General features: G+C 40.5%; 1 protein-coding gene across 3 annotated transcripts in view; it reads left to right on the plus strand.

Moving 5' to 3' along the window:
* The first annotated feature begins 964 nt into the window (after window positions 1-964).
* ppp3ca (protein phosphatase 3, catalytic subunit, alpha isozyme) overlaps window positions 965-13,566 on the plus strand; it is a 501,801-nt gene continuing 489,199 nt past the window's right edge. For all 3 annotated transcript variants that reach the window (XM_041194273.1, XM_041194271.1, XM_041194272.1), the window contains exon 1: window positions 965-1,073. In XM_041194273.1, coding sequence (XP_041050207.1) covers window positions 1,019-1,073 — 55 coding nt within the window. In that variant the 5' untranslated portion in view covers window positions 965-1,018. The remainder of the gene's footprint in view (window positions 1,074-13,566) is intronic.

The following is a 13,566-nucleotide window of genomic DNA, read 5'->3' on the forward strand; positions in this document are numbered from 1 at the left end:
TTGGAAATTGAATAGTTTCAAACAATTAATATATAAAATATCAGTTGTGAAGAAAATTAAAGTATTTAAGCATGAACACTAAGGCAAAAATACTGGAATTGTAATTCTTTTTAATTAAAATGCATATAGAAATCATGTTATTTCCATATAACGACAATTTCCATACATGGAATGCAAAAAGCTGGCAGTCTAAAAAAACAAAATGCTGGAAGCGCTCAGCGGGCAAGATGGGATCTACGGAGTTAACGTTTTGGGTTGGATCTTTCTTCTAAACATTCTAGCAAGAAAGTAAAACCCAAGATGCTGACATTGAGAAAATGGGCATGCAAGATAAAAAGAATATGTAATAGATTTTGATGCAGGGCCCACTAACCAAATGTTAAGGCATGTTCTCTCAACAGATGCTGCCTAAAGAGTAGTCTCCAGCATTGTCTGAATTTGGTTCTTGTCCCGCCCCCACATCTCTCCACTCAGAGATGATGTAGAAGTGCGTCTACCTAGTAATGTGCGTTGTACGTTTTATTACAGATTCTCAGCACTGTATGCTCTTCCTCTGCGTTTGCCCCCTTACCGGCTGGTGTTGGATTCTCCTTTCTTCGCAAGAACAATAACAGCACTAAGCAATGGGAGGGGGAGGGCAGAGGAGGGGGGGGGGGGAGGGTATCCCTGTGCCTCCGTGAGAGGGCAGTATGAGGCTGACCCTGACACCAGTTGCGTGGGAGTTCCCCCAACAGCCGCCATTTTGAAGGCCCGGCCCTGCATCACATGACGTTCCCCCTCCCCTGAGTCTGGGCGTGCGCGGCGCCGCGCGCGGCCACGCCTCGCAGCATCGGCGTGGCCGGACTTTTCCCTCCACCGGCTCGCGCTGGGTTGCCGTGACAGCGCCGCGCGTGCTCGCTCCCTCCCTCCCTCCCTCTGAGTGGAGCAGCGCTGCCTGGGTGATGCTGTAGCAACTGCATCCCTGCCGCACGCTTCATTCGGGACCACGGAGACTTGCCTGAACCCATTGCATTCGCTCATGAAGATGTCCAACAATGACATAAATATATCTACCACGGAAAGGATGGTTAAATGTGAGTACGAGCTAAAAAGAAATAAAATGCAAATTTGATTAAAATAAAAGTATAAATCGGACACTGAAAAAATTACAAACGGCTGAATGCATATGTGATGATGGTGATATCGTTGAGTGGAAGCTTTAGGAGCTCATAGAGATGGTTGGCTACCATTCGGTTTTAACACACTAAACATGTAGCAGTGGATATTGATACTTAACAAAAATCTTTTGTTGTTGAATATTTTTCGTTGCTAATTAAATGTAACCGAGACGTATATTTTATCGTGATTGCAGATTCTAATATTGCATTTCTGTCTTTGCACTGCTGTGTAAAGCCTCTAATTCCATTAGTTACATTTGCCTCTGAAATTTTTGAGTATGGCTGTCGCTTGTTTGATATTATTGCAGTCAACCTTCATACCTATTTCAGACTATAATTATTTAGGATTTTTTATAAGCAGCCTGGCGCTGTCCAAGTGACAGCTGCTGATCTGCACGCACGCACACTTGGTCAACGTATGCAAAAATAAATTTGAGCTTTTTTTTACGATTAATGAGAACGGTGAAATAGCTTTGTTTTTTTATATAAAGTCTTCCGTTTGTTTTGATTTTCGCATTTAAAGCCACCGCCCGAGTGGAATATGCGTTTTATTGCAGTGGCTTCGCGGCAACGTCCATTTCATCGAGTAGGTGATTCCCTCATTTAAAGGTCTCCCCTGGAATTCAGAACATCCACGCAATAGACATCACTGTAGATTGCTATTTAGAAGTGGATTTGAAAAATAATCTGTTTATTGTGCAAATGGTGTACGTGGTCACCCTGGAATTAGATCACGATTGATAGCTATTAGTGGAATGAGTCAGTGGGATTACCTATGTGACAGTAGTGTATTCCACGCCATGGTTATACACTGTTCAGCATAGTGATGTTTATGGAAACACAGGGTACTTTGGAGTTAATTGGAATCTGATTATAAAAAAAATCCCTTCTACTGGAGAGTAGAAGACGTCAGAATGCGATAATCTTCACGTGTTGCCTGGAATATTGGCTGTTGGTTCATTCTCTGATTGAATGCAATAGCACTGTCACTGAATAACTACCATTTAAAACAGTGTAACTACTATATTCTGGTACATTATCTTTAATCTTATTATATAATCGTTTCATCAAATTTAGAATATTTTGATGAGTAACCGTACTTTGAGGATGATTTTGGACTAGATTGGATTCCCAGATAGTTCATCCACACTATTAAGAAAATGTGAACATGTAAAGATATTGCTGTCATTCTGTGATAGATACATATCCTATGTATAAGCAATCATCATTAACAAAGTGGAATTGAAAATTATTGAACAGCATATATGTGAATTGTATAAAAGTTAGCCAATTTTTTAAAAATGTTAATATTTACCCAAGGATCATGCACAAAAAGAAACATTTTGAAACATTTCCTCATGTAGTTGTGATTTGCAATTTCACTGTCTAATATATTACTATTTCAGGGGTGCAATTTCTCAGTTGATTCACTACTGTATAGCATTTGGATTTAAAAACAATATATAAATAGAAACTTGTGTGGGAGATAGAGTTATAAAAAGGTTGATTGATGAAGAGATGGGATGGCGGGATTGATTCCTTCACACTCTCCTTATCTCATTATTTAAATCAAAATACAGTTTATCATCAAGATATCCAAATGGAAAGAAAATATAGAATATTTCAAAAATGGTGTTTAAAGCAACATAGAAATGAGTATAACTTTTGTTGCAAGTGACCTGGTGATTCTATCAATGTAGTAGCAATGTTCACCCTGGTCTCGGTCATAAGCACATTAAAACACATACCATTTACGTAGACTGAAGTCTGGACTCTACTGCACACTGGAAAAGAACCAAACTAATGAAAATAAGACAGTTCCTGACTCTTCTCACTCAAACCTTCATAAATGATGGTCAGTGGTATTAATATATGCCTTTGTGATAGCGTGTAAGCAAAATGTACAATTGGACCAATAGGTAAGGGAATATAAAGTGTCAAAACATATTTACATCATGGTTTTGATTTGAAAAATAATTGTATTATACTGTGGTATCAAAATTCAATTCAACAATGCTGAATAGTCATTGTCTGCATGTGTAAATGCATAGCAAATCCTTTATGGATTATACTAGGTAGTTCACAATTGTCTTGTATCTTAAACTCGACCACTAATACCTCTGTCTTGGGTTCTGTGCTCTCAAATGTTTCTTTTGATGTATGCATTCAAAATAATGGTTCACACACCTTTGTTATGTAAAAACAAAATTCCAAATATTTTCTTTTTGCTTGCAAACCCCTTCTAGATTCAAACTTCTTCATTACAACTTATTTCCTGGTCTGACCACAATTTAACTGCACCGTCTATTGTCCTAAGATAATTGTGCTTGATACCATACAGTAGTCTGTAGTGGCTTCTGCAATAAAAAAGTTGCTAGATACTTGTTCATGTCTAACACAAAAGTGAATAGTTTAAAAAGCCACAGCATGAACACACAGTGAGCTACAGTGAATTACAAGCTTCATACCAGTTGAGACAGGCAACATAATCTACTAGCAATTCTATTGTTTGTTTTGTGAAGCCAGATATATGTACAAAAACAAATTTTGTATCCTTTTTTACTGCTTTTATAAGAATAACATTTAGCTCTTTGCTATAATATCAATATAGCACTAAAGGTTACAAAATTATAAATTGTCACGACTAGAAATATCTCAAAAATTAGGATGCTTTTCAATTCAAATTAACGTTTCACTTGTCAAAATCTGTTACAACTTTGACAGAAAAAAAAATTCTGAAGAGGCCAAAAAAAATGTTCAGCATAGCAACAAGAACTTGCATTTTTATAGAGGAGCGCCTGTTAAGTGGAGTGGATAGAAATTGCATCAGGTCATAAACATTGGATGCAGCAGAAAATCTGACTGAAGGAGTCAAGGTGAAACTACAGAAATACCAATGTTAATTATAACAAAAAGCAAAACAATGCAGTTGCTGAAAAACAAAAACAGAAAATGCTGGAAACATTTTGGAGGTAACAGACAAGTTAACATTCTCAATTAAGAACTCTTCATCAAACTGTTTGTCCATACCTGCAATGTTAACTTACCTGTTTGCTCTACAGATGTTGACTGGCCTACTGAGTATTTGATGTAAATTATAAGCTATGCTTTGCTTCTCTGTCTCTCACAGAAATAGAACAGTAACTTGCTTCAGATTAGTTGGTGAAAGTAATTTTTCAGCCCTGGTTCAGCATGTCATAGAAAGAAAAAGAAATTTGCATTTATATAGTTAGTACCTTTCATGATCTCAGGATGTCCCGAAGTGCTTTTCCAGCCAGTGAAGTACACTTGTAGTGTAGTCACTTCTGTAATGAAGGAAAGGCAACAGCCAATTTACCCACAGCAAGGTCTCACAAACAGCAGCGTGTTAATGGTCGAGGAGATACATTTTAGTCAGAACTCCATGGAGAACATTCCTGCACTTTATCGAAACAGTGCTGTGGGATCTTTTGTGTCTCCTTGAGAGGGAAAACAAAACCTTGGTTTAGCGACTCGCCTGAAAGATGGTACTTTTGACAATGCAGCACCTCCTCAGTACCACACTGGAGTGTTAGCTTAGATTTTGTGCTCTAGTTAACTGTGTCAGCCATGGCTCAGTTGTAGCATACTCTGTTGTAGTTGTAGCTCTGAATCATGAGGTTCTGGCTTGAGCAAAACAATTCAAGGCTGAGACTCCACTGCAGTACTAAGGGAGAATTACACTGTTGGAGCTGCTGTCTTTCAGATTAGATGTTAATTCAAAGCACCACCTGCCGCCTTGGGTGGAAGTAAAAGATCCCATGGCACTATGTCTGGTGTCTTGGTCAATGTTTGTTCCTCAATCAACATTGCAAAAAGCAGATTATCTGACTATTATCACATTGATGTTTGTGGGAGTTTGCTGAATGCATATTAGCTGCTGTGTTTTCTGCATTACAAGAGCAATTACTCTTTAAAAAGTACTTCATTGGCTGTAAAGTGCTTTCAGACAGCCAGTGGTTGAGAGAAGTGCTATATAAATGCAAGTCTTTCTTTTCTCTTTTTAATCTTGAACCCACAGACTGTTGCCAAAACTTAAAGGTGTATGCAGCCAAACTGTGTTCATTAAGTAAAATCAAGGCTTTAACCATACACATAGGAACTAGTTAATTAAGTACTGTCAGTTTAATTTCCACAAGACTGTAATCTAATATTAAGGAAACCAAGGGAACAAAAGTTCAAAATGGGTTAATGTTGCTTTAAAACATTGCTTGCTATACTTATGGAGATATAGATAAAATAGATTTTATTTTTTCACATATATTTAAAAATACAGACTCAAGTTTACCAACATTATTGAGATTTGAGTAAAGTGCTAACTTTGTGAATGACTTTCCCTCCAGCTTTGATTGACTGAAAAGCAAAGACTTTCTCATGTAGTTTTTGAGTAACACCTCTACAGTTTCTTCCCCCTCAGATGTCTCCCTGCACTTTCACTGCCTTTGAAACCTGTCTTGTTGTCTGTTTGTTAGGTTGTATTGTCAAGCACAAGAATTTTAAAAGAATTTCCCATGAATGTCCTGGCACAGTAAAGTGTTACTTCTTCTCACCCATAACTCAATACATGAATTCTTTGGTTGAAATGCAAATGTTAAAGTAACTTTTTTCCTCATGGAGAATACCAGAAGTGAGAATAATCTAGGGTAAGATTACAAACTTGACATTGGCCATTTAAAAAGTGCTGTTGACTGAACCATGGAGAACGGTGAAAGAAAAGCCTTTTCTTTAGATTAATTAATGGGATGTTGGTGTTTCTGGCAAGGCCAATATTTGTTGCCCAGCCTTTTGCCCTTGAGAAGCTGATGGTGAGCCACCTTCTTTAAAAAATCTAAATGGGTCGCTAGGCTATTTCAGAGGGCAGTTAAGAGTCAACCACATCGCTGTGAGTATGGAGTCACATATAAACCAGACTAGATAAGGATGGCAGATTTTCTTCCCCAAAGGACATTAATCAATTAAATGGGTTTTTACTAGAATCTGGTAGTTTCATGGTCACCATTTGTGACACTAGCTTTTTAATTCCTGATTTAGTTAATTAGGTGAATTTAAATTCCTCAGCTGGCGTGGTGGCATGTGAACCTGTGTCACTGGATCTTTAGTCCGGACCTCTGGTTTATAAATCCAGTACATTAACATTCCACCTAGGCTATCATTTTTGAAATAGGGAGAAAATTATTTTAAATGGGAAAATTAAAAAGTAGAATTTTCAAAATAGAATAATTAGAGTTGATGTTTAACAAAATGATATTTTATAGAAATAAAAATGCAAATTTGCAATTAACCTTTTAATATTTTTAGATGCAGTCCATGTCAGCATTATAATGTATTGATGCTTTGTGTGTACACATTGTTAGCATTAACATTGTAACCATTTCAGGTATTGATTTTGGATATTGACTCTAAAATACACTTGTATTGCAATTGTCACGTGGGCTGTCATCATTAAATGTTGGCACAAACCATTAAGGATAACCACTATACTGAGAAAATAAAATTGTATTCTTGTTTGTACCACAATTTTAAAAAACAGGCATACTAATTTCTTCTCCCTACGTTGTTCATATGAATTTAAGCAAAAGTAAAACGACACCATTGTTGTTTAAGCATTAATCTGGAAAACTGAAACATAAGTCATAATTTTGATGACAAGCATGTAAAAGGAGTATTTTAATCAGTTATTTAGTGCAAAGTACAAGACGGACCAGAGCCAAGTCAGAGGGCGGCCTGTTGTTATATTAATAATGTTAAAATGAACAGGTCATGCTTCCTGCAGTAAGGTAATGATGTCTTGCAGTGCACTTGCATGCACTTGATATGCTATTGTTTCTCTCACCTTGATTTATCTTTACTACATAATTCATGTCAGTACATTAGCTTTCCTGGCAAGATTGTTTGCTTGGTTTACCTGAAGTAGAAATTTTGCAGTTGTTTATAAGCGTGTGTGTATAAAAGCATGTTCAACTGCGGGAGGAACTCCCCCACTAGTGCTGTTTAAAGGGCCAGCCATCTAACTTGCCGGTGAGATGGTTTTGATTTGCTGTTGTTCTTGCATAGTTGTGGAAGTACTTTGGTGTGTTTTTGGCAGTGTTTTAGTGAGTTGCTGGATTTTGAAGGGAGTGTTAGCTGCATCCTGATACGGAGAATTTTGTGACCAGTCCAGTGAAAGATTGCAACAGTTATGGGCATCATAGTTGCTGTGCTTCTGGGTCTGGAGCACAGAAATGGAGCTGAAATTGCGGAGGGTGAAAGCTCTGCAGAGAGGGAGGAGGTGGGTTTGTCACAGAAGGCCCTATCCACCAAAGATTTTCAGGAGTACTTCTACCTCCGCACAAGGCAAAAGCAATGCCTGATGTGTCTGGAATTCACCAAGGAAGTGGTCACTGAAATGTGTCACCTCCTTCAACAGGATCTGCAACCTCATAGTAAGGTGGGGATGGTGCCAGTGACCGCCAAGGTCCTTGTCACTCTCAACCTGAATCCATCCAGGTGGGAACAGGTGACTTTGCAAACATATTCCAGTATGCTGTCCAGTGCTGCGTCCAAGATGTGATGGAGGCCCTGCATATGAGGAGAGGAGAGTTAATAATTTTCTCTCTAGGTACAGAAAGGCAGGATGAGTCAGCACATGGTTTTGCCAGGGTAGTGGTATTCCCAATGGTGCGAGAAATCATCAACTTCACAGGTATGAATCTGCAGGCCCCATGTGTAAATGGGAAGAGGTTCAGGAACCGCTAGGTGTTCCCCCATCAATGTGCAATTAGTGTGCGACCATGCCCAATGATCGTGTTGGTGAATGCCCGCTATCCTGGCAGCAGCCACAACAACTTCATTCTGAGATAACCTGCCATTCCTGTTGCCTTTGGGCCACCATGAAGAACTAGAAGCTGGCTGCTTGGACAAGGTACACTGCTATACACTTGGCTCATGACTCCCTCCGCCATCAAATCACACAAGGACCAAGGGCCTACAATGAGAGTCATACTGCCACATGGAATATTGTGGAACAGACCATCTACATTTTCAAGCAACATTTCTGCTGCCTGAATTGCTCAAGGGTAGTCCTACAATGTGCATCCTGGCATGCCTCCAAATTCGTGGTGATCTGCATCTGCCACAACCCTGATATTTTGAGGGCGCAGCTCTCATCACCAGGCATACGGAGACCACCATGAGTCAAGGAAGAAGAGAAGGCAAGGAGGAGGCATCCAGGACCTCTGCACTCTGAACAGGCCCCCTGTGAGTGGCTACTACGGCTCCAGTTCCCTTAGCACATCATCCCATCATCGCCATTACTCCACAAGTCCCCACTTCCCCACTTGACATTCCATCGCATCATTCTCTTGGCCAAAATCCTGCAAGAAAAGTCACACCAGAAAAAAAAACATGTCCACAAGAACTTTACCCAAGAACACATCCAATAATATATACATAATACTGAACAATTCACCTTTTCCTTACGCCTGTCTTGCAGATGTCTGACCTCGTGTCTTATAAAGTGCTACCCCAGTGGTTGCAGCATGGTGGAAGACTGCTGACTTTCATGGATGGATACGAGAGATGGCCTTCCAGTAGCTCTGGGCTTTGACGGTTCCGTTTTTGATTGCCTCAGCATTGGCTGTAACACAGAGATAAAAACAAAAAACTGCGAATGCTGGAAATCCAAAACAAAAACAGAATTACTTGGAAAAACTCAGCAGGTCTGGCAGCATCAGCGGAGAAGAAAAGAGTTGACGTTTCGAGTCCTCATGATCCTTCAACAGAACTGGGTCATGAGGACTCGAAATGTCAACTCTTCTCCGCCGATGCTGCCAGACCTGCTGAATTTTTCCAGGTAATTCTGTTTTTGTATTGGCTGTAACAGTTTGGGCTGGCTGTTCGAGCGACAACAGAAAGGGCACTGGTGGGGTGGCACTCGTTTGAGCACGAATACTGTCGTCCTGAGTGAGGACAACGGGTTTGTGTACCCCTGAGCTGCTGCCCCACCCTGGGAAGTTGTCTCAGCAATTCTAGTTATTTGTTGGAAGACTAATTGCTGGTTGGCTGTCTCAGCCTGCATGCCCCTTTGAACATCGAGATCCACAACCATGATGACAGCAGTCTGAGCTTGCATGGTATAAAAGTGGATCTCATGGCCTCTGTCTAAGTTTCCACTGCAGTATGTGATGCAATGAGATGCAATAGAAGCTGAGACAGCGGCCACCAGATGTTGGATCATGGCTGGGTCTGCAATTGCTGTCACACGCCTGGTCAACACTTACACACTGGTAAGGATGGGCTCTGTGTGATGCCCTGTGCCACGTTAGAGCCAAACCCCTTCATCTTCCTTGACATTGACAAAGGGCTGTCTGGTAGGACTGCCATTGCACCAAGCAGCTCGAGGTGCATGTTCATCCGTGTTCCCCTGTAGGCTGCCCCTTCAAAATTCTTACCTGAGTTCCTGTAGTAGAATCATCTATGACCTTGCCCTCTAGGGTGCTGGTACATGAACTGTCTTTTTCCTCTGACCGAGTTGCGTCCAACTCATGCCCGGTGACTCACCACACACAAATCCTGACTCTATATTAGCCTCTAAGGTACATGCAGTGCTAGTATTTGAACTGGTAGCAGAACCTCAAAAGTAAGCACAATGCCGATATCTGAGCTGGTGGCTGCGAGGGACAGTTCTTCAGAGGTCCTTCGAAGCTCTTACCTTCCTCATGAAGCTGCATTAGCTAGCCCTGGCCTGGTGGCAGTTCTTTGACTTTCTGCCATCGGATATCTGAGTTGGAGTGAGAGAAGGTAGGAGCGGTAGGGTGGTAAACAAGATTCCATGGTCACATGATCAGCAGCTTGCACTTGGTGCCAGAAAGCAGAATGGGGGTGAAGTGGCATTTGGGAAGGACCATAAGGCAAGAACATACCATCACCCGGACCAGTGATGGTGGATGCAATGTTTTCTGTGAAAGCTGGCCCCATGATACTGAGCACAGTTTCTGACAGCTGGCCTAGCGGGTTCAGGTGTGCCTGTCCCCCTCCACTTCCGTGATGTTCCCTGCAGTTATGGGTCAACTTGTCCTGTAAGAGCAAGGGAAGAATACCAGTGAGTGTGTAGCTGCGTTTGGCTGATATGCCTGCTATAGCTGAATAGCTGGAGATATGTGGAAGCAGCAAGAGATGTGCATGAGGCTGGCATCATTGGTGCATGAGGTTGTGGAGGAGCGTCTGAACATTCGGCCTAAGTCCTAACTGCTAGAGACGATAACAACAACAACACCTTATATTTATGTAATATCATTAACATAATGAAACGTCTGAAGGCGCTTTACTGGAGTAATATAAAATAAAGTATGACATCAGGCCACATAAGGAGATAGTTCAGATGACCAAAAGCTTGGTCAAAGAGGTATGTTTTAAGCAATGTCTTAAAGGAGGAAAACAAGATGGAGAGGCAGAGAGGTGTAAGAAAAGAATTCCAGAGCTTGGGGCCTACGCTACTGAAGGCATGACCTCCAGTGGTGGAGTAATTATAGGTGGGAATACACAAGAGGTCAGAATTGGAGGAGTGCTGAGGGTTGAGGGGCTGGAGGAGATTACAGAAATAGGGAGGGGCAAAGCTATGGATATATTAGCAAAAAGTATGAGAACTTAAACTCGACAGTGTCTCCCAGTGAAGCAATGTCAGTCAACGAGCACAGGATGATGGGGGAACAGGACTTGCTACAAGTTTGGATGACCTCAAGTTTAGGAGGGTAGAATGTGGGAGACCAGTCAGGAGTCCATTGGAATATTAGAGATTAGAGGTAATGAGGGCATGAATGAAGGTCTTAGCAGCAGATGAGCTGAGACAGGGTGAAGTTGAGTGATGTTATGGAGGGAAAGTTGATGGGTGAATAATGTGGGTGTGGTGCATTGAATATCGTGAGTGGTTGGTGGTGTGATGAGTAATAGATGCCATGTAAAGATGCATACACTGACCTTGATCACCCCCATGAGGCCATTAAGCTTCCTGCACCATGTTTGTCAGGTCCTTAGGGAAGAGACTCTGGGAATAGACCTCTCTGGCCAATTGTTCACGTTCCTTTCTGAGTGTGCTCCTGGAGGGCCTTCTGCCCTCACCCCTCCCCCTGCAGAAACATGTTCTGTTTTGTACTTTTGACATCCTGTTTAAGATCTTGGTTCCACATCTGAGAACCTCTCCCTTGGTGTTGTTCCATTTGCCATTCTTTGCCTTTTAGCCACTTGTACCAGATGCAGTCAGCAACAAATCTCCTTTAAGCGAGGCAGGCTGTTTTAAGGAGGTGCAGGCTGACTGGAACACATCCCAGCCACACAAGCTGCTGGATCCTCTTTAGAGTAGATCACATTCAGCTGAATGCCACAATCACTCAACTGAGGAGGCAGCATGAAGTTTGCATGCTGCTTGCCTTAACTGGGCCTGGCATGGGTTGATTGTGAATTGTGACTTCCACACCCAAAAACAAGAACAAATCAATTTTTAGACCATTATCTTTAAAATTGCTTCAGACATTCCGAATAGCTTACGTCTGACTTGTGCTTACAGGGTCACTTAAAGTGGGGAGTCTATAAGTTTGAAGTTCAAAGGAGATAGTTCAACATGGAAACTAAGGTTGGTATTTGCTGGGTATACAAACTCATCTAAAAGTTTCCTCCTCTAGTTCATTCTTTTGCAATTCAGGTATTATTCTCAAGATTAATAAACAGAATTTACTTTCGTTATGACCAAATCATGTTTTTAAAGAAAATTGTGCTGAATTATATTCACATGAGCAAGATATGACACCATTAGCCTAAAAGCACAAGCTCACTGTGCAAAAGTAAATCCTTCCTCATTTATCAGTTTGTATTTTCATATTAAAACATATGAACTTTATTGGGATACTTTATGCAGGGAAGATAAAAGGTCAGTTAATTGCACATTGTATGTCTTAGCATGAATCGCAGGCACTAAAAAGAATTATATTTTTTTTAAAAACAGGGGATCATGGCATAGGCAAATGCTCTGGGGCCATGGGTCCAAATCCCACCTTGGCAGCTCGTGGAATTTGAATTCAGTTCATAATCCTGCAATGTAAAGCAGTGATGGGGACTATGAAACTATCATCGATTGTCGTAAGCACCCATCTGTTTCACTAATGTCCTTTAGGGAAGGAAACATGCCATCCCTACCAGGTCTGGCCTACATGTGATTCCGGCAACAATGTGGTTGACTCTTAACTGCCCTCTGAAATGACTTAGCAAGGTCAGTTCAAGGGCAATTAGGGATGGGCAACAAATGCTGGCCTTGCCAATAATGCCCACATCCCATGAAAGAATAAAGAAACATTTTTTTAAAAATATTTTAAAAATTATTTTAAAAAATGTTATTGTAAAATTTAGTTCCTAGTATTTCTCTGTAGTTGCACAAAAATCCAAAAAATGGAGCACAACTTTCAAGATGTTGTGCTCTTATAACTCTACATTGAATTATCTAAATTAAAAACAGAGATGATGCCTGTGGCAAAAAGCTATTGCCATTGGCCTCAATGTTTATTTATGATCTTGTAATAATTACTCAGAACTGCAAATTTATAATTGAATTTGTCTTGATCTTGTGGCAATAGCTTTTTTTTTCTAGGTCAGTAGGGTTACAATGATAGATAAGAGTCAAAGCTGTACTCTATATGTATATATATATATATATATATATAGGTATAAACATAGTTACCTCTTTGTTGTCTACAAATCTGTTGTCTGTTTGAAGCAATTCACATGCTGATGTATGAGGATGTATGAGTTGAATTGACTTACATTAATGATAGGTGTATTTAATATTGAGTTTGCTGGTGGAATTGCAGCATCTGAGCTAGATTTAGGTTACTTCACATTGCTATCTTGAGGTTGTGATTACATTCCGGAAGCTAATATTATTAAATATTATTAGAATGAATCCATTCTCCCCTATTTGTAAGCAAGTTAAATTAACCTTTGAAATGATAAAAGCAATAGATGAGAAGGAAGAAGGGAAGAAGCTGGCCCATGAATACATAATTTATTCATGCATGCAGAAGTCTAAATTTGATGCCACCTGTTATTGGGCATAAAATGGTTGGCACATGAGACTCGAGCATCAGAAGAGAGGCGCTTGAGTACTGTTCTTGGGCTTCATTGTGATAAATCCAGAGAGTGGTATGTGCCAATCTGGTAATCCAGTTTGGCTTGCCAGCCAAACCTTACAAAGTTTGGTGAATGTGCAAGCTGATCAAGCCAACAGGTAAAGCCAGAAGTAAATGGCAGATGGTGTGGGGATGTCATTGCTAACATCCCACAATACTAATGAGGAGGAAAGAGGATTCCTGCTCCTCCTGGATCCACAATAAGATAAGTAAAAATAAATTACCTGCTGATTTCTTTG

Source organism: Carcharodon carcharias, chromosome 8, assembly GCF_017639515.1.
Source record: "Carcharodon carcharias isolate sCarCar2 chromosome 8, sCarCar2.pri, whole genome shotgun sequence".
NCBI lineage: Eukaryota > Metazoa > Chordata > Chondrichthyes > Lamniformes > Lamnidae > Carcharodon > Carcharodon carcharias.